General features: G+C 37.7%; 1 protein-coding gene across 3 annotated transcripts in view; it reads right to left on the bottom strand.

The window, feature by feature from the left end:
- Nucleotides 1-26,866, bottom strand: part of GRIA4 (glutamate ionotropic receptor AMPA type subunit 4) — a 215,986-nt gene that overhangs the window by 40,812 nt on the left and 148,308 nt on the right. For 2 of the 3 annotated variants that reach the window (XM_059838631.1, XM_059838630.1), the window contains exons 9-13: nt 22,805-22,915; nt 15,180-15,386; nt 8,468-8,838; nt 6,841-7,039; nt 1,748-1,995 (exon numbers count right to left, since the gene is read on the bottom strand). In XM_059838631.1, coding sequence (XP_059694614.1) covers nt 1,748-1,995; nt 6,841-7,039; nt 8,468-8,838; nt 15,180-15,386; nt 22,805-22,915 — 1,136 coding nt within the window. Of the gene's footprint in view, nt 1-1,747; nt 1,996-6,840; nt 7,040-8,467; nt 8,839-15,179; nt 15,387-21,465; nt 21,499-22,804; nt 22,916-26,866 lie in introns of those variants that run through there. The other variant, XM_059838632.1, reaches the window with a different exon arrangement.

Here is a 26,866-nt window from a genome sequence, read left to right as displayed (position 1 = left end):
TTCCACAGGCTATCAGTGCTCATTATAACAGGCTGTCTCTTGTTGGTATTGAATACTCTGCAGAAGAAAGGGAAAGGGACTAAAGAACACCATAAAGCACACTTAAAGCAAAGAGCCCACTGCTAGGACATACATGACAGGAGCCAAAGTACTCCTAAAAGGTATGTCCTAGCTTTGACTCAGTAAAGCATGACTGTCAGCAATGGGCATTTCCTTACTACCCTAAACTGCAGTGCTGCCTACCACTTTGAAGTTGTCTGAAACACTGAAAAGGAGATATTAATTTATCATAAATATAAAATAAAAACCAAGTGTTTTGAAAATATACCCAAATAATAGAGCAGCCTCTCTTATTAGCACTGCCTTCTACCTTTCACTACTCCATGAGTTCTGGACATGTTTTTCTATCGAATTAACATTTTTATTGTCATTTTCCCTCTCTCACCTCCTTAATGTTCTCTTACTGCTTTGTTCAGCAGTGAAGGTGGCAATTTTTAAATCTGATAGGTACTGAATGTTAAGGACCAAAAATTCATATTCCGTCACTGAAATAGCTGTCCTGATTTCCCCCTGCACATACAAATCTTTTGCTGTGGATGGAAATGATTCTAATGATATTCCTTTCACTGTCCCTGTAATACAGTTACAGCTACTGATGTTTGTGGCATTGTGTGCAGGTTAAACTGATGAGCTATGAGTGAGTCTAGTTATCTGCATAGTGGTAATGATGTCTCCTCTGCAGTCACAGATGTAGACAAATAGGTCCTTAGTTACCTCATCCACAGACATATAGCTCCACCTGCACTTGCAACTCTTCCCTTACATCTACCTCCTCCCCTTTGTTTCACATTGCAATCCCTTCCAATGAGCACAAATGTGAGAAATGGGGTGCAGAGCACTCTGTGGAGCATTCCCTTTCCCCCACCCATGTGCACCTTATCACTGTCAGACTCCCTTCCACTGCTAGTTACTCTTTTGTTTTGAAGAAAATTGGCAAATCTACACTGGAAAATGCAAGTTTTGTTTGTGTTAAACATTAAAGAAACAGAATGGTAAATTTTAACACACGGCTGACTTTTGTCCCCTGACAATTTAAATGAAATGCAAATGATATTCTGCCTGTGAACCAAAAACTCTGCTACTTTGCTGAATGCATCTGATACCATGAAAAAGAAAATACGGGTGAGTTTGAAGGCAGTACTGAAATGCATAATGCTAGAAACACAAACATTTTTTCTAAATAAGAAGGTGCTTTAGTAAAAAAGTACTTTAATGAAGGACTAATTACCTCCAAGTGATGACATTTGAAAAAAGATGCTACAAGCAGCTTCTTACTCAGAAATTAGTAGCCGAGATCAATAACAAAACATAAAATGTAGGCATAATTTTGATGCAGATACTGATGTAGATAATGTAAGGATAATACTGCTATAAAGGGTTGAATTCTGTGGAAAAGGCTGATGAAATAGAATAACCAGTGTTAATTCTATTGAGGCTGACTTCAAGTAGCTAGTGTTCAACCAGTTTGGTTTTTATATGGCCTTGAAACATATGCCAACTATAGCTGCTCAATCCATATTGCAATTAGAAATGGTTACCTTTGTTGATCAAAAAAAAAAATGAAATGGAAGAAAATAAAAATAACATACCATGTTCACACACAAAACAAAAAGAGCTATATCAGGGACATCAGGGAAGGTGGAATACTATAACAACACATTTTATATTGTTATACTATTCCACCCACCTTAATGGAGAACCCTTCGGTGTGGCTACGCCATAGCCTTTGGAATCCAGATTTCCTCCCACTTTCATGGTGTCACATGGCTTTCGCTGCTCAATGTATTCATTCATGGTGGACTCCAGCAGGAAGGCAAACTTGCCCTTGGATTTGCGGACGCGAGCTACTCCCTCTGCAGTAGTCCTAGTGAACACTGATGGCTCAGCTGATTTCATGTAGGTCCACATCTTTTCATACACTGCTATTTTTGATCTCTGGAGAAAATCAAAAACAAGTTAGAACAAAAGAATGTTGCAACGTTTCAAAATGGAACTGGTCAGATAAAATCAATCATGCTTCATTTTTCAGACATTTGGGGTTGGGAAAATCTTGGAGAAGGGTTTTATCCGAATTCCGTTATTTTAAAAGAGATAAGAAAGAAAATTATCAATAATATAGCAGCAGATACTATTTTTGAGTTTGGCTACCCTCTGACAGTCAAAAAAGAAACCTGCAAAGCTGAATTTACTGTTAGACAGAGGGAGTTCACACAGTCAATGTGTTTTAGGGAATGGTATATGAAATAGATTACCACAATAAGCCTGTATTCTTAAGAGAAACAGTAAAATAATCTCCCCATAAATACACAGCTGATTCTTAAAGCATTTCTCTAACCCACTTCTTCTACCATCAAAACCACAATAGCTTAAGTAAGATTTCTGCTTCCATGATTCAGAGTTCAGATCTATATTCAGAAATGCTGTACAATATTTGAAGACATGGTTCACAATAAAGATGGAAACAGCAAGTTGGAGCAAATATTAAAGGAAGTAAAATGCCATAAGCATCTTTCTTAAAGAATCAGGCATGATTTTAGAACTGTAGTATCAGTGGATTTTTTTTAAAGATTCTCATCCTGCCAATAACTGAGTAAGAAATGTACTTTCTTAAGGAATGCAAAAGAATTCATGGCTTAAAGTGCATTAGTTGGAAATTTTCCTGTCCGAGAATGCATGGAGTAACTGCAAGTAAATACTAAAACAAAAAAAAAACTTCTTCATAAAAAAATTAAAGCAAATAAAAAATTTCACTAAAAGAAAGGAAGGAAATGCTGTCAGGCTGAGAAGTTTCCCATGCTCATTAGATTCACTCAATAACTCCTTGGCTTCCTCCAGCAGTAGGAATACATACATGCAAACCAGCAGTGTGTCAGCCGAACACTACACACTGTTTTTATAATAACAGATGGCATTTGTCTTCCCCTATGTATGCTGCAAAAAGGACTTTTCAACCTAATGCTCAAGTCAGCTTTTCTTTGAGTCAAGAGGAGTTTCTAGCTAAGCAAGATTTGGCCTATGAGCCTCTTCCTACACTGTGCTGAGCACTCCAGGAAAATATTCATTATTTTAAAGCCCCAAAACAAAGGGCCTTAGATTATTTAAACAAATAGTAAATCCTATCATCTTAGTATTATATAAATTAAAATTGGCTTTAAGAAGCCTGGAACTGAGCCTTTTTTATATCTGAAAGTAATTTCCCTGAAGCACTTATTTTTACCAATTACTGAATGACTGTACTATTACTTAGAAAATAATTTGTTAGGGACCTAAGTCTATCCTGAAAATAAGAGGCATTTAACTAAAACTCTTCAATAAAAATGCCATATAGCAGAACATCATAAATTATGCTTTCCTTTTTTAGTTTGTCTGTATCCATAATTTTATCTCTCTGTCAAATATAATAACATTTGAATCAACAACAGCTGTGTATGTCCATAATTACATCCTGACTTGTTACCCTTTCTTTTCACTGTAGTCACAGCTATTTTACATTTACATAATGGTGGCTGGGAGCAGAGCATAAACTAAGCCACCAATGCATCCTTTTTGCTTTACACTGATGTAATTTCATGGATTTAAATTTACAGAAAGAAAAAAATGGAAGAGAGTAGTAATAAATCAGTCATAATTTCAAGAGTATTTTCTTGCCTTTGTCTGCCTTCAGTTCCAAATATTTCTCTCATCTTAACATCCATTACATCTATTTCTTTATAAAGTAACCATATAATAGGTCACTTTCATTTATAACTTTATGCAGCACGTAAAACTGCTTGATTAGTAACAGGAAACACTGCCCTACATCAATTGAAAAAGGCTGCATTTAATTTTTTTTTTTTTTCCTTTTAGAATCTAGTCTCCTTTGCCTATGAAAATAGAAAAGTATGGAAAGTCCAGCAAGGTATCTGCTCTCTAACATTTTCTTCTCCCAAACTTTCATTTGTTTGCATTCAATTTCTACATGTCAACTCAGAATGAAAATTGAAGAGTGAGCTAGCAAATGTTTTTTATTATCGTATGAGAAAACATTGCAGCGTTCCCTGCAGTCAGCCAAGCTGGGATAATTTTAATTTTGGGCTTTTCTGAGGAGAACTGCTAAAACTAACTACTTTCCCTCTTGAGCAGTCTGCCTGGAAAATACAACTCTCATTGCATGTAAACCAGAAAACAGGAGTATATAACAGCTAACAGTATCAAAGGTCCTCTTTTTCTTTATGTTGGCTTTAAAATGAGTTTCCCTTTTCTGCTTTCATTCCAGATTTAAAACAGGCTGAGGAGGTGTTCAGAGTTTCTGACATTTTGATCAGACATGACAAAATGATGAGAAAATGTCCTGAAGGCTCATCTTCAGCCAGATAATCACCACTGACAGAAAAGTTACACATGATTCTAATACCAAAAAGTGAATTGCTTCCAAACCCACAAAATGTTCAACATGGCACACAAATTTTCTGGTACTATTGTTTCAGGCTAGGTCTTAATTTATGTATTATGAAAACAGCTTTTGTGTAAACATTGTCTGTCAATATTTTATCTTTCTCCCTGTTTTGTGAAAAATATTTTTAAAAATAACACATAAAGTATCATTAAGAATCACCATATTGTGAGAGAGATTAGAAATGCTTTGAAAACAGGGCCTCAACTGCACCATTTTAAAGAAAGTGATCAACACAGTTTAAATCTTCATTAAGCTTCACATTTTGCATATGCAATAGTATTTAGTATTTGTAGTTAATTTTAAAGTTTCCCTCTGTATTTTGAAAGAAAAAAAAATAAAAAGAACAGCATTGATTTTCCTTCTTTTTTCTCTTAGCCCTTTAAGATTGAAGTGAAAGAAGGGCTGTCGCCTTAGACAGTTTTACTCCATCATAGTATCTTCTCTTTAAAATGAGAACTTGCATAAAATACTGAGTTTCTGTGTTTACAGGATGATTTAAAAGAACCACGAAATTTTTGTGACCAATAGTGTTTCTACACCAAAATATCTGATCTCATTACTTCAATAAAATGGCTTGTACAAGTATTTTGAAACTCTTAAGAAAAGAACTCCAGTCCTTCGTTCTCTACTATTTCTTTGGAAATTAATTTTTGCATACCATCACCTAACAAATTTGCAAGCGCTAGATACTCTTGAAAATGCAACAATAAATACAAAGTTACATAAATCTGCCTGACCATCAGCATTATGTTTTTAAGTATCATCACATCTTCATCACGATTTGTGATGCATATATTGTGGCAACCACCTCAAATTATTATGGACTGAAACTCTAGTTCCAAGAATAAAATATCTAACTTTCCACAAAAAGAACTAAAAATGTGTCTATGGGTGAAACACAGGTGAATATATACAATCAGTAGGAGGGACTGTACTCATTAAAAAAGTATTAAGACAGGTGTAGTTAGAAACCTTTTAGTGAGCAGTCCTCATTAAAAATGAGGTACCAAGCACTGTAGCCATTCCAGCTGGATCCTTCTAGAGTTCAAGTAAAGAGGCATATACTTAAATGTGTGCTTTATTTCATCACAACACACACATCTCACACAGGATGTACAGGACTGCTTTTCTTTCTCCAGTGTCTATAGAAGAAATCTAGAAAACTGGGATAAACTGAACTCCTTGAGCAATTTCATTATATGAAGATCCAATCACTGTGTTTGTTAAGTGAAATCTATATCTTATAAATCATCTTTCTGCAGCTAAGAGAACAGATTTGCAAGCTCTTCTATATGGATATTTGTTGCAATAAAGAGGTTATTTCACTTGAGACACTGTCTTTGAATGGATACTGTCTACAGTTTCCAAACAGCACTGAAAATTTTGTTAATGGTTTGCTGAGTTCAGTTTGGCCAAACTGAAAACAGCGAAGGTGTGTGGGTACCTAACAGAACTGCTTTCAATTAGGCTATTGGAAGAAATTTTCATTTCATCTTCCTGACTTCTAAAAATCCCTTAATCTTCAGATTTCAGCTAAATAATGACCTAATTAGCTGTGCAATTTTCAAGGAAAGGTTACTGGCTCACAGCATTTATTCAGAGCTGTGTTTAAACACTAAACTCACTTCAGTCAGCTGAGCTTAACTTTCATCTGCTGGAGTCATGAAATAAAGCAAGAAGGACTGTTTATTATGTGCTGCCTGTGATGTCCAAGCTCCCTGCTTTTCAGCCGGCGAATGATGAGGATTACGTACCAACCACACTAATGCAGGAAAGCAAATGACAATGAAGCAATCAATAGAGACAGCACAGGCATATGAATGGCTATTTAGGCTATTTCCTAATGCTCCAACCATATCCCCTCGAGTTAAATTTTCTCTTTATTATCCATCTGAAAGTCAGCAAATTAAAAAATGCATTTCCTGTCCACCACCCAAGACCCTAAAGCAAAATGCACACAGCCAAATCCATAAGCAGAAACAAAACCTGCAAGACTCCACTTCACCATCATAGGCTTTCAATGCTGCACATCACTTCAGTACTGTAGCTTCACATGAATCAATAGTGCAATGCTGCTTTAATTATCACTTGCTTCAGTATCCCCCTGGGCATCTCTTTTGCATCTCTTTTTTTTTTTTTTTTTGACAGGATCAATAAGCTTTCCATAGATTAAAAAACTGAAAACTCCAACAAATGGTATTGTGGGGGCAAAAATGCAGCTAAAGCATTTCAGGAGTTACAAAACTATACTGCATATAATTGCAAAGTCACATTATTTCACATTTTCAAGCATCTTAAAAGAGTGGTTGGTAGGGCTAGCTGCTGTAATGGACGAGCCAACTTACTCTGAAGAACTCTTTGGTTGACCCTGAGTCCAGTGTTCCGTAAGCAATTTCGGTTTGTTTGGCGAGGTCTTCTGCACTCTCTATGGGGGAGACCATTCGCTCAACAGTCAAGAAAGCAGCGAGGTTAGCAGTGTAGGATGAAATAATGATGAGTGTGAAGAACCACCAGACACCTCCGACAATGCGACCTGAGAGGGATCTAAACATGAATAAGATAATGCACATTTTCCTGTCTCTTGAGCCACGAAAAGTGAGAGAGAGAGAGAGAGAAAGAGTGAGAGAGAGTGAAAGCACCATTATTGCTGAACATTTGTCATTAAGCAAAAATCAATGGGAGGAAGATCATTTGCATTTTAAGTATGAATAGATGTTTCTACTCTAGAAACTTAATGTCTACAGTGTAGCCCACTGTACCAATTTGTATCACACACACACAGAAGCTTAAATCCTCTTGGACAGTAATCTCAGTGTTCCTATTATTTCAGGACATGCCTAAAAATAGGAAAAAAGTGTCAAAAAATACTGGGTAGGTAATCTCTTTTTGGAGACAAAAGCTAATCATGGTAGCTAAAAATCAGTAGCTTTCTTGGTTTCCTCTTAAAAAAAAATGCAAAAGGCTTTGCGTATGGATTATGTTGGCTTTAGGATTAACATGTTCCTGTCACCCAGACTTCTCAAAAATTCCACAAGCTACTGCAATCGTTCACTGAACATTCACATTTTTCTTCTTTAAGAAGCAAGAATTTTTTGATAGAAGAGACATTTCTGTTAAGTAAAAAATTGTATTTTCCTTCTCAATACCTGCAATTTGATGAGAAGGTTGTTGAGGAGCAAGGCACATCCACTCTTAATCAGTACCAGTTTTATTGCTAACTTCAATAATAGAAGGATTAGGCCAATGCTGAACACTCAAAATTTCACTGCAAATGGCTAAAATGAAGCCTTTAAGTTTGAAAGATTGGGTCATAATATTTAATTAAAAAGTTTTAGTTACTGCCCACTAAAGTTCCAGAACTTCATAAAATGTTGAGAAATTCAGGGCTGCATGTATTAGACTAACCATTTACTAGATTATCATATATTATAGGACTAATCATGTATTATAGAACCAAACATGTAGTAGATTGGAGGCGTGTGCTCTGTTGCTCTAAGAGCAACACTGAGTAGCTTCTCAGAAACAGTCAAATATTGTCTCTCACAGAAAGCAATATTTGTGAAGCAGCACTATAGAACTTGAAACAGAAGTGGGACATTCCTTGATGAAAGGCAGATATTCAGCTCAACTGTGTGCATTTCATGGTGTAGCACCATGGAACTAATCTAGCAACAACACAGTTCTTCAGAAGTCAACCCAGTGGAATTTCCCTTGTGTGAATCTGCTGTTTCTGACAGCTGTTTGGGGTTTATGCACATTGACATTGGAAAAATTATAGTAATGACTGAACTTTAAAGTAGATTATCTGTTGCTCTTATCATGGCTGTTAAAAAATAAAAAGAAAAAAAAAGAAAAGTAAAAAAAAAAGGTTGAAGAATGAACTTCAAAACACTGCCAGGAAAATTAACGAAAGAAGGTTTTATGCTTCAGCGTTGAAGACAAAATGCAAATGTAAAAAGATTTGACACAAACCTTGGGGAAATATCACATCCTTGTTGCATAAAGGCACCCAGGGAAAACCAGAGGCTGTTGAATATGCCAAACTCATTGGGAGGCTGGTCACTGGGTCCTTCTTTCCCATCCTCTGGTTCTTCTGTGTGCCACTCATATGGACTAAACCTGCTAACTAGGAACAGGACCACACTGACACCAATGTAGGCAAAGACTATGCACATCCAGATCTCATACGCCAAAGGGTCCAAGAAGGAAAACACTCCTGGTTTAGATTTCTGGGGCTTTTTGATCATAATGGATATCCCCAAACTCATAAAAGGCTTAGAAAAATCAATGACCTCTTCTCGTACCAAAGTGATGGTCAGAGGCGCAACAGCAATCTCTGCTTTCTATAAAGAAAAAAGAAATATAGATGTATAGATTAATTGATGTGTGCTTATACACTTGGTAAGCAGCTAATTCCAAAGGTATGTTATTAACATCAGGATAGTGTGGCTTAAATGCTCTTTGTAGCATTTTTTCTTTCCTTCTATCACACTCTGCATTTACTCAATATGCTTTCAGTATAACATACACATTGCAGGTTTTTATTTCAAAAATTATGCAAATACTTAATTTTTCTGCTAAGGAGTAGACTCTTAAATCTAATAGAGGTGAGCAGCAGTATAAGAAAATCATTTTAGGCATTAATTTAGATTTAAATAAAGGAATTCAAGAAAGAATGGAAAATAGGAATGACCCTATTGTCGCTGAATTTATAGAGACTTTTTAATTGTTATATTTTGGTAAGACATAATATTATTTTGAGGTAAAGCAGTTCATAGACTCAAGAAAGCTCCAAATGGCATGAGGCTGCAAAAGTGATTAACTGTTGCTGTGATTTCACTAAACTGCACAGAGCTGTCTCAAGGGACATATAGCCTAATAATACAGAATTAGGTTTTAAACAGCAAAAAATGGCAAATATACAGGAAAAAGGTGTGCAAAATCAAGTGCTAAAAGGATAAAATGTGTGCTGAATCCATTCCCACTAGCGTCAGGAATATTTTTTAAATGTTTTTCTAACGTGTTTTTTGGATGACGATGCCAATCTCGAATGAATCGTTATTGATGGAGGTGATTATGGCTGCTAACAATGATGTCTGTATGCACCATAAAATGTTGGAGCTAAACTAATGGATTGCTTTTCTCCTTAGGGATGCTACACTACATTAAGGTTTGTTCCTTGCCCAGCCTTGCCTTTGACACTAAAGCTGTCATTGCAGCAGTGCTTCAGATGGGAATTGTGTGGTGACCTGGGTCAAAGGATGCACCTCTGAGAAGGGAACAGATGCAAGAGCTGCTGAAACCTGTGTCCTGCTCATCCTCATGGTGCTGTGCCTAGCTACAGCCACAGAGCAGAGCCTGTGCTCTGTGGACTTCCATACAGCTTGTGGGCTCAGGAGAGTAAGTGTATTTTGTGAACACTTTGTTGTTTCAATGTGGCTAAAACATGCTGAAAAATAAGGATGTGCTCAAATAGTTTAACCCAGTGTTATGTAACTAGCTGGTGTGCCAAAGAAAATATCGAAAAGGAGCTTTTTTGTCATGTTACAACTTTGAAACAGGTAAATGCATTCTAATTAATTTGTGGTTTTTATTTTATGTGCCAATTCATATGGAGCCATATATGTTTCATGGAATTTAATTTTCAACCAATATTGGGTAGTTAAAAATTAAACTTATTTTAGCAGCTGTGAAATTATGAATAATTCAAAAGAACTGACTCATTCAATGGCCCAAAAATGCACATTTGTATTCAGATGGCTGTATATTAATCATCAGATTATATCTGTCATTCTGAAATAGTTGTGATGCAAACACTTAACAAATTTTATATAAAGATATCGCATTTTAAGCAATGCATCTGAAATCATAATTTTGCAAAGGTATCAGAAATTACCTCTGGTGCTAATGTCTCAGGTAAATATTATGATAACACTGCTAATTCTCTGAACTTTAATTTACATTTTGTTATACAAGGCATTTTTTAAAAATTTGGCTTCTTAATCCCTTGTGATTACCTAAACCAGGCTGAAATAGGTGTTTTTTGAAAACAGCTATTCTATGAGAAGGGTAACATGTCTAAAACATATTTTTAACTAGCCTGAAAATCATAAAGTAAACTTAGTTTCTGTAGTCTAAAGACTGTAGGATGGTTTGAGCTACTGGCTTTTCTGCATATTTTTTTTTCATCTCACTCATGAGTAGCTTTTCTCCAGAAGAATGGTTTCCTTCTTTAGAGTCAACATCTTTTGTATTTCTAAATTTCAGTTATTGAGAATGCCTAATGTGGAGTCCCTTAATTAAGTAAAGACTCATGGCAACTGTGATCTCTTCCTGCCAATCCTCTCTGTGTTTGTCACGTAGTGGTATCTTCATTAGTGCAGTGTAAATGACAGACCTGGTCACTGGTCTTCAAAGGTGTTGGCTAACAGGGCTTTTTTGTATCTGCAGATTCTACTGGGGTTAAAATAGGGTGTTTTCTACTTTTTTTTTTTGTGCTTCTGCAGGATTCTACTGGGGTTAAAACACAGATTCCTGGGGGTTGTTGGTTTTCACCATGTGAGCTGGAAAAGTGACATCGCCATGTTAGTGTGAATTGAGGAGATTTTGAATACCTACTTAGCACATTGCATATTATATGTGAAATGCTGGAGAGGAATTATCTTACCAAATTTAAATGCTCAAATAGGGTATGCACAACTTGAACATCATCAGAACTGCTGCCTACAGTACTTGAAGGAGTTAAAGAGGAGAAATAGGAACTTAACCCATTTTTTTACAATAGTGATCTAGTATCAGATAATTCATAATTTTGATAAATCAATTTTATGCCAAGAAATTTAAAAGGAAAATATATAGCTAGGTAATAACTAAATGCCAAAAAATTGGAGAAACTACGGTTCCCCAGACTGATCATATTATTATTTTTGTAAGACTATTGTGTGCCACGTAAAGCCTACATAAACTCTTCATTGCAAAAGCTAAATAGTGAAAATAGCTGTGCATGATAATTGCCAGCGTTTGTGCTTTGCCCAGTTAACATACACCATATAATTATGGATTTAAATGATTAACAATATAACCATGGTGCAAAACAATTAATGATTTTGTTGCCACTGAAATCTGTTTTGAGAAAGACTAATGATACTTCACAGTTAAATCAACTGCATCTGTAACAGCATTTCAATCAGGGCTCCACCATTACCAAGTACAGATGCATTCAGGGGAGCCTTCCAATATTATAGGAGGAGACAAGATTAATTCTGATGGAGAGAGACATTTTCTTTTCCAGAATATATAATTATTATAACGTTGTGAATAAAATTTATGCTTGGTACAAGTATTGTGAAGGTAGTAAAGCGATCTGAGAAAAATCATGCAGAAACAGATTTTAATCTCAGAAGCTCGTGGCTTCTGAGATTTCAGACAGAAATGAGTTGTGACCTTTTGTGTTAAGCAATGAAAGAAAAGCTTTCTGTGTCAGGAGAATGAATATTTAATTGGAGCTGACTGCTAGTGAATTTGGAAACACCTCTTAAATGCGCTTAATGGCATTTCATCCCCAGCCACATTTCTTCTGTGAGCTAGATATCAAGGCAAATGGAATCCCCATGGACCACTGCATGCATGTGGATTCATCGGGGACAAATGACCAAGATTTCCTCATAGTTTTTAATAATGTGCTAAAAACAAAACAGGAAAATTGGCAACCATCCCCACCATGACATTCTGTACAATCTTAGCAAAACTGTACCCCACAGCATTTTGTATGATGTTTCCTTTGGGACATGATGGAAAAATCAACCATGGGGTTTAGAAAATTACTACCCTGCTCTATGCACACCTGAGTGTCCAGGTACCAGAACAACCTCTGGTGCATGCAGGTCTAAAAGGAACATGGGATAAAATTTTCACATGTCCATTCTCAGTAATAAGGATAGGGCTAAGGGGCTTTGGGTTAGGTGGTAAGAGCAAGAGAGCAGAGGAACATTTTGTGTTGTACAGAAGGAGTGCAATCTTGCCAGCCAGAGCAAAACTGTCTGTTAATCCATTAACATGGTTGGGAATTAAAAGCTGTAAAATGTTTCCCAAACAGATCATCTTGTCAACTGGCTAATTCAGTTGCAAATTCTCTCCCAGTCCTGGCTGCAAATAAAAAGCCTGGCTTGAAACACAGCCAACTACTCAGACTATTTGTGTTTATGATTAGGGGATCTATCAGAGAAGATGAACATACTCTTCTTCTAGCAGAGCTTTGCAGCAAAGTCTCTGCCTGACTGATTTTTCTGTTTTCTCCTAGGCCTGGGAACCTGATGCTCTGTAAATTGTCTGGCAAGGACTCAAGGAATTTGCAGGGAGGATGCTCTTGATGGATTCCCTGTGGAAATCTTCAGCAGAAAACATTGCAAGTAACAGAAAGGACAATTTCCTTTAAAGCTACACCTGTAGAAGTCCATTAAGCATGCTTGGTGTAGCTCTTGGCCTTAAGGCCTGGCACACTGGACAGGTCACATTGCTGCCATCAAAGTCACCCGACCTCTGAACCTGCGGGGCCTCATTCGAGCTGTGTGGAGGGAAAGGTCTCTGCTCCATCCCAGGGTCCAGCTGGGCTCAGGAATTGTTTTGGACAGTAATTATGGGCCAAAAATGTACTGGAGACCATTCTTGCATTTTAGCAGGTTAATCAGCCAAATTCTGAAGCCCAGGGACATTCCCTGGTTCCACTCATTCACCAGGATCGATACAGCCTCAAGGAGCTTTATGGCAGAGGAGCAAATGTCCTGGGCAGCAGCTGACTTCAGTAAAAAAGCAGCTCCAAGAGCTTTGCTGCAGCTCATTCCCAGGGCCTAGTCCCAGAATTGCAAAGAGACTGCAGCCCTCCTAAACAGATAGCTGGAAAGAGCCTCCTCCTCACTTTTTTCCATTACAAAAAATGAAGGGTTTGGCCTTGTATTCTGGGCTGGACTTCTTCATGTGGGTCATTTGCAACAGGTTCCTCATGCCTGTGAACTTCACTGCTTTCAGCTCTGTTAAAAGCTGTAGGTGCTGACACATCTGTGTGAGCTTCCTTACAACACTTTTTATTTCAGTCTAGTCCTAGGGCAGCTTGGGATTGATGAGGTAATTTTTTTAAGATAAAAGAAGGAAAAAAATCCCCCATACAAACAGAAAATGAAAGTGTAATATCAAGTTTCCTCTATAATTTTCAACTAGATGATGGGCCACTGAAACTGTGCATATGAAGAAAAGAGATTTCTCATAAATAGTATGGATTTCTTGGATAATTGAAAAAACATTCTAGTATAAAACAGTGCTTGGCCATTGTTGCCCATGGGCTTGCTACTGCAATTAAAAGCCAGAGAAGGAATAACCTCCATATTTGATAAAATAATTCTGAAAAATTTTTATCTTTGACTAATCTGAGAGTGGAGCTGTTTTCAAGACACTGAAGTAGATATACAGGCTTGGTGACATTCAGTGTTTCTACATTTTAAAGAGAAAATTGAAGATGGCTCCTTCATGAACTTCAAAGAACGTGGAGGGTTTTGTGAACCTGATAAAACCTTTCCATTCCAGTGGGGAAGGGAGATCACCAAAATTCCAGGGCAACATTTCCCACACTCCTCTGGCACAGAGGCTGTTTCATTCTGCAGAATCCCTTGCACTGATGCTAATGGACAATTTATCAGCTATGCTAAACTGGCAGAAGGGAGCTGAAATGGAACTGCTACAAAAGCCACGAGGCCTTTGCAACGTGTGGCCTGAACTGTCAATGGAATTGTGAAAAATGCAACTGGGGATGGATCAACTGGTATGCAGGAATTTTTTATGAGGAGGCTGAGGCATGTTATGAGTTCATGGCTGGAACTATTCACACCTGGGTAGTTTGAGGATTTTTTTTTTTTATTATTCCATCACTGAAATTAAAAGTTTCTCTAAGAATTCTGAACTCTTTGCAGAGTAGATACTAGCAACTAGTAGTCATCAGCAAGCTCAGCTCTGAGTTTTGCTACTTTTGGTAACACTAAATATTGAAAATATTTATTTAGGTTTGTTGGAGCTATTTTGTTTAAAGTATTGGAACTTTATGTGTCAACAGAATTGCTAACTATTATGGTGTGCTGAAGAATCCTTCTCCAGAGCCCTCTATAACATAATGTTCTCAGTTGTTAAACTTACCAGGTTTGATCTTAAATTTTATAATTCACGGTCATCTTAAAAGTCTGTCTTCACTGTGAATTGCCTAATTATGTACTTGTCTGTAGTGGTTTATTACCTATGTTTAATATATATGATGGTGGATTTTTCATTTCTCAAACTAGACAAAGAATCCCATCTTTTAAAAGATCTGTCCACCATTCCATGAAAAGGAATTAATGAGTGATATTCTTCCCAACCAAGTTTTACAGAGTGTCAAGAATAGATGGTCTCTAACATTAGTGAATTTTTAAGGGATATACAAACTATGGATGTTCTAATGTTTCAAGGTACTAATTGAATAAATAGTAGAACTTGCATGAAAATATTAAGTTTTATCTTGAAAACATGTGAAAACTCACAGACCTGAAACAAGATTCTGTTTCTTTTCTGTGACTCCAAAATTAAATAAAATGCAAATATACTTCCTATTTTATGGCTTATACTATGATAAATTAAATCCTGCTTCAAAAATTGGTATGCTTACCCCATAAACAAGTTCTCCCACCATCCCATTCCAGATTTTTGTCTCTGGATCCCTTGCTCCATATTTTCCATCAGGAACAATGGCAATTTTGTACTTGATACCAATATGTTTTGCAATTTCTGATGCCAGATCTACACAGTATCCTTCAAACTTGTCATTCCCTTCAAACGTGTCATGGTTTTTCTTGAACATAACATATGGGGCTTCCTATAATGAAAGAAGTAGAACTGTAAAGGAGAAGTGTACCGAATATAGTCTGAAAAAAACCAAACATGTCATGAGCTAACTGAACAACACGCAATTTATAAAAAGTTCATGGACAGTATTAGCAGGTTTAAATTAAAATGTATGAACAGAAATCCTTCTGGCAAGATAGACTCTTCACTAATTTGGGTTATACATTTCACAAGAGTTATCGACCTTACTTTGTTCTAAATGACAGACCTTAGTGCAGTATATGGTAAATTTAAAGTATGAATTGAGGCTGGGCATATACAGTGCAAAGGGCTGTGAGATCATGAAGGTACAATGTAGACTTCTGACTTCAGTGAGTAAGAATATCCTCTAACATAGTGGGGTTACTGCCTGTGTAACTTCAGATGCAGAGCCTGAGTGGCTTCCCTTCTTGAGATTTAGAATGTATAGTTCCTAAGAGGCTACATACATTTTAGTGAGAACACAGAAATACACTCCCAAGGAAATATGCATCTTCCCTTTAAAATAAACAGTGCAGATTCTGCAAGGTTGTTTAGGATGAACTTAAGTGATATGCATGGACAAGAATGGTATTAAGTTGACAGTGACTTTACATGTTGTATGAAAAAGAAGTACCAAATATTTTGGGACAGTGAGTGTCATTGAGAATGAGTAAAACCTGTCTTCAAGAGTGGATCTTGCATTCCCTGTATAAACCATACTATCACAATAGTGAACATTATGCAATTGGGAAATCAAGGTAATTTTTTTAGCTCTATGTGAATTCAGACTTTAGAAATTATTAAGTAAAACTATACTTTCTGATGGCATTTTAAATTACTTCACATCATTCATATACAGAGCCAATTCCAGATGAAATATTTGTCTAACATAAAGGGTAATTTAGGTCACCCTTTGTTTGAATTTACATCACAAAATACTGGCAACTTAAGTTTTCTCTGTGCTACCCCTGGATCTTTTGACACTAACCTTGCTAGTATTCTGCCCCATTCCCATCTTTCCTACAGATATAATTAGCACAAGAAGAAAAAGAAATTTAAACAAGTACTGCAGCAATGCCTGCTTCACTGAAACTACAAGAACATCACCTGTAAGCAACAACAATTTTGTAACCTCTATTAGGTGTCTAACAAGGGAGGATTGGTGCTATTACATGAGTGCAGTCCAGTGAGTGCCTTTGCCTGAATAGAGTTTGCATCTTCAAAGGAAAACTGCTGAGTATTACCAGCAGCCTTCACTTTTTCTTGTATTTCTATCCCTACTTAAATCACTTTGATCTCAACCACTGGTCATCTAGAGGGAGAGAGGGAGAAAAGCAGGGAGATCTTGATCTCTGCAGAAGTTCTTGATTTTTGGAAGTATTTTGGCCATGTGTATAAAATGTTCTTCCCTCACAAAGACTTTTTGTTCACATGAGAGGAAGAGCCAAAATCTGCGCCTTTCCCCATATGTTATTGCACACAAAAAGGTTTAGAATAAACAGAGTTAAAAAAGACTCTGTCCTGTCTGTGATTTAGCCAGCTGCTTGCTAGAAGGGCAACAAAGTCTGTCCGCTGTCCTACATTTGTGAACTCTCCTTACAAGCTTCAGCTACATTGCTTGCTGCGCCTCAAAAGCAATTTTGCTTTCCAAAGACCAGCATCAGGGACTTCCAGCTCTTCTGATTCAGCCATAAATCCCCAGCCAAAGGCATGCAACTAGAGTCACACCAGGAGATAATTCTGGCGATGGACTCGAAGAGAACAGGCACAGTGAATGCCAGATCAGCTTTCTTCTTCCTCCAAAACTCAGACACTGTGCTTCTGCCTGCACCTCACCACTGGCAGGACTGCTGCAAAAAAAAGCCTTTTAACTGATTCTGCACAGCAAAGCCAAGTGACAGAGACCTCAATTTTTCTGTGAAAAGTTAAGTGAACTTCAGCCCTACTACCCAGGAGTTCTGTGAGGGAACACTGAGAAGGGAAGTGGAGTGGCCCAATACTCTCCTTGGTAGGCACAAGCAGAGACCATGCCATGCAGTCGAGTGACCACTAAGATCTGACAGGGATCTGTTGGGTACCTGGAGGAACTGCATTGGTTCTCCTCCCCATCCACCTCCCTTTCTTACACTGATCTCACTGATTTAGGGCAAAATACAGCAGGGACTGTTTTTCATAATGCAAATAGCTCATAGAGTAAGGTAGCATGCCTTGCTGTGAGTGCTTTCAAAGAAGCAGCAATTGAGTATGATCTGCCAGTGTGGAATGGCAAAATTAAAGACAGCAGCAGCACCTATTTTCATTTGCTTACTATCTTGATCTTTCCCTCCTAACCTATTTTATTCTTTAATTCTTGTGCCTACTTTACCTGCCAAGTAATCAGAAATCTATTTTCAAGGTAGAATTTGATGGGGCAATGCGGGTGGGACTGCATGCGAGTTTCTGGTAAAGACTGTTTTTTAAAAAAATAAAATAAATAGTAGCTCTAGTTTTAAATCCTGTCCATTTCAGACTTTGAGGAAGTCTCAAATTGATGAGGTGTTCAGTTGTTATAATAAAAAGACACTGAAAGGCAAGTTTTACTGGTTTGCTAACAAGGTCAACTTTCAAGGTCACACTGTGAAGTCATGAAATATCTGAATTGATCAACAGCAGGTACTTAGCCATATCTTGATGCTATTTTCTATCTGTGGCACTGAAAAAGACCTTTTTATTTTGTATGATCCCTTCCAATAGCATATTCGAAGTTAGTAGTAATATTGGTGTAATCATGGTAGTCTAAAAATGCAAGGGCTGCAAGTCGTCTGTGGAGAGGTATTATCTTCTATTAAATCAGCTGAAATAGCTGAAAACATAGGCCTACTTTTTAATTGTTTCCAGTTTTAGCATCTTGTCTAATAGAAAGATTATCTCTGCCCACCATCTTTGTGCTTGCTATATTTTTGGACTATGAGCTTTTAACTCACTGATATAAAACACACCTCTGACTTACTGATGAATGAGGTTTAATATTGCAATATTTGCAAGATTTCACTGCTTAAGAATATTCTATGGAGTACTGAATCAAGGAAAAGTCCACACTGAAATGACCAATGACTAGAACGGAACAGATATTTGAAATGGTGCAAGCTTTACTTATATAATTCACAATTTCATAACAATACTGAACATTTGCAAATACAAGTTGATGTCTGCAACAATTACCTTTATAGATGTAAACAGATCATTCCACCACATTGCCACAAATTCATGTGTACAGTTAAATGCTCACAACTGATGATTCATACTATAAGGGAAGTCGGACAAAGTAACTAACCCAAAAAACAAACAGATTTAAACTTGGTTCTCCTATTCCAAAGTGGATTTCAAAATATTCACCATTGCAAAAATAATTTGTAGAAGTGACAAATATCTGTGCAAGGAAATTTCTAATTTTTAGAATGGGTGTGGGACACATTATCACACTTTATTCTGAAAGAAACTTCTGTAAATGTCAATGGAAGGGTTTTTTGGTGGCTTTTTTTCTTTTTCTTTTTTTTTTTTCTTCTGAATAAAGTGTCCAGGATTCGGTTTGAAGTCTTTATTATTTTCATGCAACAAACTTCATTTTTTTTCTCCAGTCTACTGAAGAATTTAATTAATAAAGTTTCTAATGAAAAAATATCTTTCTATTATGCAAAAAAAGCCTATAATTAGAATTTCTGAGGTAAGACTCTATCAAGAATATCAGTCAAAACAGTGATGGTGATTCTCAGTCACCTAATGAAAGTTGCCTATCATCTTAGATGCCCTAAGGTGACTTGCTTGACCCCAAGGTGCTGTTCTGCAGGTGCTTTGTGCTTGCCTTTTACAGACAGGTCAGATACCCTCAGTACAAGGCATCCATCTATAGGCCTCTGAATCAATTTCTAAATCTTTGTGGAATTACAATCTTGGGGCAAATCTTACCCCACCTGCCTGGAAAAGTACATACACCAGTTAAAACATCCAGAGGGAGAGGTCACATATACAGCATGAGGCAGGCAGGGGTGACCCTGCCAGTGTAAGAAATGGGGGACAGGCTGTGTATCCTAGAGCATCTTGAATGTCACTGAATGCAACTGAATCAATACCCTTTGTAAAGTCATCCACATCTAGGTGACTTGGTTGTGAACTGGATCCTGCCATTGAAACTGATCTGCCAACACCAAGGATATCTCATTCAGACATTGAACTGTAAGCACAATTCAGATGCAGCTCACCATCAAGCTTTGGTTTTAAAGGAATTTTGTGATTTTTAAGTTTTGCAGTCTCAGAGTTAAGTATGGAGTTGGCTCTATCATGAAATATATTGGAGAGTTTGGATTAGTCTTCCGAGCCTACTTCCCTAGATTCTTCCTTAACAACTTGGGACCATATTTCTGAACCTGCAGAATTAGACATGATCATTCTCCCTAGCAAGACAAGTCCCTTGCTTTATCTTAGTGTTAGAGCAGGGCTGCAAAGAGCATCCCTTCTCCAGTCATGCAATGAGCCTACTGTGCATTTGGAGGTGTTGCCATGCCTCTGCACAGGTAGGAAATCTGTCCTTACCAGAGTGCAGGAGGCTGTGCATCACATGAGGTGCAGAATAGGAGCAGTTGGTAAAGAACATCAGCTGCCCTCTGCTGCCTCCTCTCTCTGGGCCGCTACTGCACCACATCGCTAATGGGGATAGTCTGAGAGGCTAAACCAAATTTGTAAAATAACTTCTATGTGCTTTCACTATGTTACAAATGAAGAAAACATTTTGCCAAGTAGAAAACACTGTACTAAGTTCTTTGGGTGCAGAGCTGATTCATTATAATGCAGTTTCTATGCAACAGGCATACAGCCACACTACAGCAAAGTAAGCAGAGACACATAAAAGCTGAAGAAACAGAGACAAATCAACTTCTGCTATTTGGCTTTAGGCAAAAATTAAAGCGAGCCATGCTGAAAACCTGTAAGCTTTTCCTATGCTGCCATGGCATCTGTCTTTGAAGACTGAAAAGTCTGACAGCACTGCTTGCAGAAGCTTTTCAGTTTAATGTTGGAAACTATGCATGCAACCAAAATTAAATGTGTCATCTACAATGGTTCAACTTCCCTTCAACATGAAGAGGGCAATGAAGAGGTGAAAAAGTCTCTGTGGCATTTGCAACATAACAAAGAAGAGAAAAATAACAGGAGTCTGAAAGTTATCCTGGTTAAATATTTCTTTTCTTTGTGTGTATGATCATATGCTTGCGGATGCTAAATACATTGTCCTAGCAAGCCAATATTAAGAATCATGGTTCTATTCTGCCTTGAGCATCATGTGTGCAGCTCCCAGAGGAGTACATGGGAGATGGGCATGATAAGGCAAAATTCACCATATATTCTTATTCAAACCAAATTCCAATATATTTCTCTTGCACTGTGATTTTGAAACATGGAAGGGGACAGTTTTGCTCAAGAAGCTGTGCTGCTTTCAATTAACTGCATTTATCCAAAAATGACATGCTGCATTAACACAGGGCATGCTTTGGAATACTAATCCAGCTTTTTGGTTTTGCAAACGATCCCATCAGTCCCTTCAATACAGGGACTGGAAAAGTTCTTTTGAAGATAACATTTATTATGCACATCAAAATGCTTCAATGCAAACAGGACAGGCAAGATAACACATTTTAAAAGCTTTCTTGTTTTCCTTTTTTTTTCCTTTCTCGTGAACAGAAACCTTTTCTATTACTTTTCATTATTATATTTTACTCGCTTCTCCTAAGCTTGGAGCTATTTATGGAAATTACAGTATTCATGTGTGAGAGCTTCAGTCAAAGGTATCAGGATTGGTTTGAGAGGAAAATTTCGACTGAAAGCTTGTAATTCACATCGTTCTCTTCTCAGCTTGGCAAAGTTGAAGGTTAACATCATCTGTTCTAGACATTTCAGATTAGTCACAGAACTTTTCTTGGTGGTTCAGTGCCTGGTCATCCAGTCAGAGGAACAGTAATCCATATGGAAAAATTAGCTCAATGTTACTAGACTGGTGGTTAATACTTGAGCCTTAGTTAGGAATGTTCGCAGCATCTTGGGACTCTTTTCTTCCTTGATCAATTTCTTAAAATAGGATTCTTCATCAGAGGCTGAAAAGAGGAGGACTGTACTGAAGTATATTTTTTTCCATCACCAAGTCTTTTTTTTTTTTTTTTTTTTGTTTCTTAGGAAAAAGATACATATATTTAAAATTTCCCATGCAAAAATAAAATTAAAAGTTACACAATTTGGTTACAGGAGTTACATTCTGAATTCCTGTATAGTAGTTTGGTTGTTTTGTATCCTGGAATGATAACCTTCAATGGAGATTTGTTAAGACATAATTAATGCATAAATGCTGATACGCACTGCTGAAAATCTGGTAATTAACTGTATTTTTAGTTAGAAAATGTCTTGATGCTTTCCTTTGGATTACTTTAAACTCTGTATTGAGTTAAAAAAATTATTTCCTTGTAACACCTACAGAATATTCCTTCCCATTTGAGACACAGTTTATTGGGTTAACATGTCTTGTCTAAATGAGGCAGGTGAAAAGGGCAGTGAACAGAGATGTAAAATCTTAAAAGCGGTCACGTAAAGGTCACCCTTTGCCAGCTGGCTTTGATAAACATCAGCTTTAAAGGGCATGTCTGACTTCAGAGGAAAAAAAAGTTGAATATTTTGTTTAAAATACAGATTTGTAAGAAACAATTGTTTTGAAAAATTGTGAATTAAAAATGTAAATGAATGAAGCAACTCATTCTCCTTTGCAACCACTCTTTAAAAACAAAATAATCCTGGAAAATCAAACTCCAAATCTATATAGATTTTATTAAAATGGAAATATTACTGCAATGCTGAATGAACATTAAGAATGCATCTACTAAATTTATGTTTTCATCCACAATTAAGAATAGATAATCCAGTTTTGACTGGCTGACTGAACCATACTACTTAGAGCTTTAGCTCTTGCTAAAGTCAATTACTGAGTTGATAATTTACCAAGAAAAAGGGACACTGGCATTATAGTAATCTCATTTTATACCCTCTGTTCTATTCTGGCATTTAAAGGTTTTGGGTTTTTCTTTTCTTCCAGTGTTCTGTGAATCAAGATTTATCAATTAGAGGTTGTAAGAACTCATACCTCTGAGACTTATTTTAGCAAAAAATGGAAAAGACTGAATTAAAGAAAAAGTTACTGCAACTCAATTTTTAAAACCTGATTTCAAGTGAATCATTATATTAAATGCATACCAAAAAAAAAAAAATCTGTGCAGACATGACAGTCAGTATAATTAAGATATATGGCTCTCATCCTCCCACCAACCTAGCAACTGGCAGACTAAATTAGATCATAACTAGAAATGAGATTGTGTCACACACCAGTATAAGCATTAAAAAAAGGAAACACCTTACCAAAATTGTAGTGACAACTACTGTTCTATTCTCAATGGCTGCAGTGTCATTTCCAAGTGTAGGTTCATGCTGAATCAAAACTAATTTATCCATGTCATTCCAGTAACCAACCTGCAAAACAAAATGTATATCATTTGCAGTAAGGTCTACATTCTGCATAACTACAAATATAAGCTACTTTAAGAACAAGAGTGATCCAAAGACAGTTTTGTCCAAAGGAAGTGCTGTCACGTTAGATATGGGAGTATGCATCTATCACTTTGGGTATACCCCCTTGCACCCCTGCTGCACAGAGACAGACCTGGTGTCACCTCCACTTCGCTGCCCCTGAATGATCTGACCTGCTTGCTTCAACCAGAGGCACAAGGTAAATTCCATTTTCATTACCTTGAAGCTTTCCTGGGGCATAAATGAGATATAAGAATTTTTTCTCCCCACAAGAATATTTTCATTTGTTAATCCTCCAGAACTTCTGGTCTTAGACAGAAGAATGAAAGACATCTGGATGACAGTTTTGCAGTCCCATGGCTGATCTCAATTCCTTGCTCTATCATGGGCTTCCCAGGAGACCCCAGCTCCAGGATTTATACCAGGCTTGTTCCACTTACCTGCTAGCACTGACCTTTTATTACCTACATTAGAAGCTCTGTTATTTGTGCCTTTTTTACACTCACAGGACAGAGAGTACCAGCAGACAGTGACTCAGCTCATGCAGGATAAGCATCCCTCCTAGAAAGGTGCTTGCTTTTCCCACTGACTGCAAAGCATGGTGAGACTGAATTCTTCCTAAATATATCTCTGGGAAGTGCCTACAGGGAGGTGGAACAAATCGGGTTTTTCTCTCCTTGGCTGCATTTAGGCTGCCATAACCCTTCCCTGAGCAGCTTTAAGGTAAAACCCTTGTTCGTTGTTGGCAATGAATTTCTCTAGAGTCAGATTTGAATCAGTTGTCCTTGTAATCCCATGGAAGGAAACCCCTTTCCCCCTTTGTGCCCACTCTCTTTTCTACAGATAGAACATGGCTGTGCATCCATTAACAAGGCTGCTGGGGCTTCTTTCCTCTGACCCAGCACTGACAGCACTCAGCTCCATGTCAAATGGACAGCATGAACCCAAACCTGTCAGTAGCACAGTGTTTGAATCCCACCTCAAGGGGCTCCCCTGCTTGCTGAGAGCCTAATCAATTGGGAGACTGATCTTTCTTCCAAGCATGATTTAACAGACACATGATCTAAAAGGTTTCTATCAAAGAGATGCAATTCAACCACACTCCAGTTTCTGGGAGCACGTGGGGACGAGTCAGCAGCAACTGCCCCTTGCTCCCTTCCTGGATTAATTAGGAGTTCATGACACAAAGAGTTGGGAAAGAGGAATGCCTTGTTTATCATACTAGAAAAGGAACAGGAATTTTAATGGAAAGTGGGCTCCAGGCAGAAATTCAATGTGAAGCAAACATGCACAAACTGTATATACACAAGTTCTAGTATGTTTAGTTGAAATGTTCCTTTTCTTTTTGAGATTGCTCTCACAGTACTGGAGCCTTGATTTAGGTGTATTCAGCTAACAGGAAGTGTCAGCAGTGCTGATATAGTGGAGGGGAAGGTTTTCTTCCTAGTAGTATGCACTTCTAACCAATATTCCTTTTCAGCCAGACAGCCATACAGCCACAGATAAAATTGATTATTGAAATTGTGTAGTTCTTGTCAAAAAAATGTGACCAGCTAAAGGCAAAATATGTACACCAAAATCTGGAAGTTTGGGAAACTATTAAGATAGTGAATGATGATTTTTCATTGTGCAATTCTTCACTGCTATGAAGTTCAGAAGGAAAGCAGAAAATGAGTGACATACTGTGCTACAGAAGTAAGTACCATATGAAAATTCAGACAGAGATAAAGGCATTATTTGAGAAATGACAGGCATCTTTTGAAGGAATTTTAGCTTTTGTACATCGGTGTGAGCTTGTATGTACTTGGTGCTAACCTGCACTAAAGTAACTCTGGAACTAGATTACTGAATAAATATGAAAGATATGTCATGACACTTGTATAAAAATATAGAGATACACAGTCACCTTGAGAGCACTAAACAACAGTATGCTTTCCCATAAATACCTCAGCTCCACAAGGAAAAAAATCCTCAAAGGATAGGATTGAATTTAGCTATAAAAGTACCTCCAATTCTATTTGTGTTGCAACTGAACTTCGTAGCAGTTGCATCCACTTATACAGAGGCTGAATTTATCTTTTAGGAAAAAAAATAATGCAAAAATATTTGACTCAAAGTAAATTTGCCATAACAGTCTGGCATTTGAATGAACAGTGCTCTTTCTGAAGGCCTGTGCACCTTGAAGTAACCACTGAAATGATCCTGTTGGAGCTCACATGCCACTGAGGGCAAGCAAATACTGAAACATTTTGATAACTAGCTTTCATGCTGCAAATTTGGAATTCAGAAGCCAAATCTTAGACTGTCTTATGCATCCAATGTTTTGTTTACTTTTTCTTTTTCATTGGTTTTTTTTTTCATTTGGGTGATAGGATGCATGGTGAATGACACAATTACAGATTTATTGAGCTGGGAAGGGACCTCTGGAAGTCATTTGGTCAAACCCCTTGTTCAGCCTAAAGCCATTTGCCCAGGACTGTGTCTGGATGGCTTCTGAATGTCTCCAAGGATAAAGACTTCACAACCTCCCTGCTCAACCAGTGGCAGTGCTTGGTCACTCTCAGACTATGAAAAGGTATCTCCTAATGTTCAGAAGGAACCTCCTGTGTTTCAGTTTGTGCTCATCAGCTCTAGTCCAGTCCCTGGGCACCAGTGTAAAGCCTGTATCACTTGATCACAACCCTCCACTCACAGGAGCCATTCCATTGCATCTCTGTGATCCTTGTCCTCCTACCCTTTCCCCTCACCAGCAGGTTTTGTTACTGCTCTGCAAAGAAGAACCAAGTAAGAAGTGCTGTATAGATGAAACTAACGTGAGCATAGGCTAATATTTCCCATTTTACTAAACCATGTGGAAGTCTGCCTCTGTCTAGCTGTGCCTTTTTTTAATGGTCTCTTCACATATTTAAAGCTGTGGGCAACAAAAATCACTTTTCTGAAGATTAGATCCATGCATTACTCTGACTGGAAAGGCAGCTGGGTGACTCATAAATCATGTTATGTTGGACATGAGAAGAAGACATTAATAGTGAAGGCCTCTTAGTTCAATTAAGTACAGTCATTTCTCACATATTATATAGGATTTGTCAGGCTGGACTACAGAACTGGTCCAATGATCACATATAAAGCACTATCTAAGAGATGAGAAATAAATTCTTGTGAGTAGCCAGATCTGTCAAATCTGTCATGACTTGTTATGTCAAATACAGGTAAAGACTTAGGAGTAGCAGAGAGGCATGACTGAAAGGTAAGAAAAGCACCTTGGGCCTCCAGCACAGTTCAGACATAGCTCCTCTGTTTGCAATCACCCTCCCCTTAAACTGCAGGCAAGAAGAGAGGAAGGGAGACATCCCTGCAGTGGTGCCAGACTGACACCTCTCCCATAACAGGTGACAAAGCTTGAAACACCAACTCTTTTCAAAAGTTTGCTGGCAAGTAAATTCCCTAATGAGTTACTGAAGTTGTGACCTAATTAAACACATCTATTTGCACCTTGTCTTCCCTCCAGTACAAGAGGGAATTTGGGATGGAAAGGGCATAATTCACAGTTTCCTCCAGTGTCCCCCAGCCACCCATATATCCTCCTGGCTGGCAACGGTGCGGCATGGAGACTGGAAGGAAGCTGGGCTGGTAGTAAGATCAGACACATTTTTTGGCACAAGACAGCAGTCTTGCCAAGAGAGGAAAGACAAACTCACCTTTCCCAATTTATTCTTCAGCCATCTGTCACACTTTCAAAAGACAACTGCACCAACAGGCCTTATATGCAGGCACATGCTTTGCTTTGGTCTGTGGCTCTATACTGTGATATAGTGGCAATTTTTTCATCCAAGTGTGTAATTCTGCTCTGGGTCTGCAGTTTAACACTGCCTCCCCAGCTCTGTGGCAGGTAAC

Source organism: Haemorhous mexicanus, chromosome 2 (assembly GCF_027477595.1).
Source record: "Haemorhous mexicanus isolate bHaeMex1 chromosome 2, bHaeMex1.pri, whole genome shotgun sequence".
NCBI lineage: Eukaryota > Metazoa > Chordata > Aves > Passeriformes > Fringillidae > Haemorhous > Haemorhous mexicanus.
Note: the sequence above shows the minus strand (reverse complement) of the source record. Positions and strands in the feature narration are given on the sequence as shown.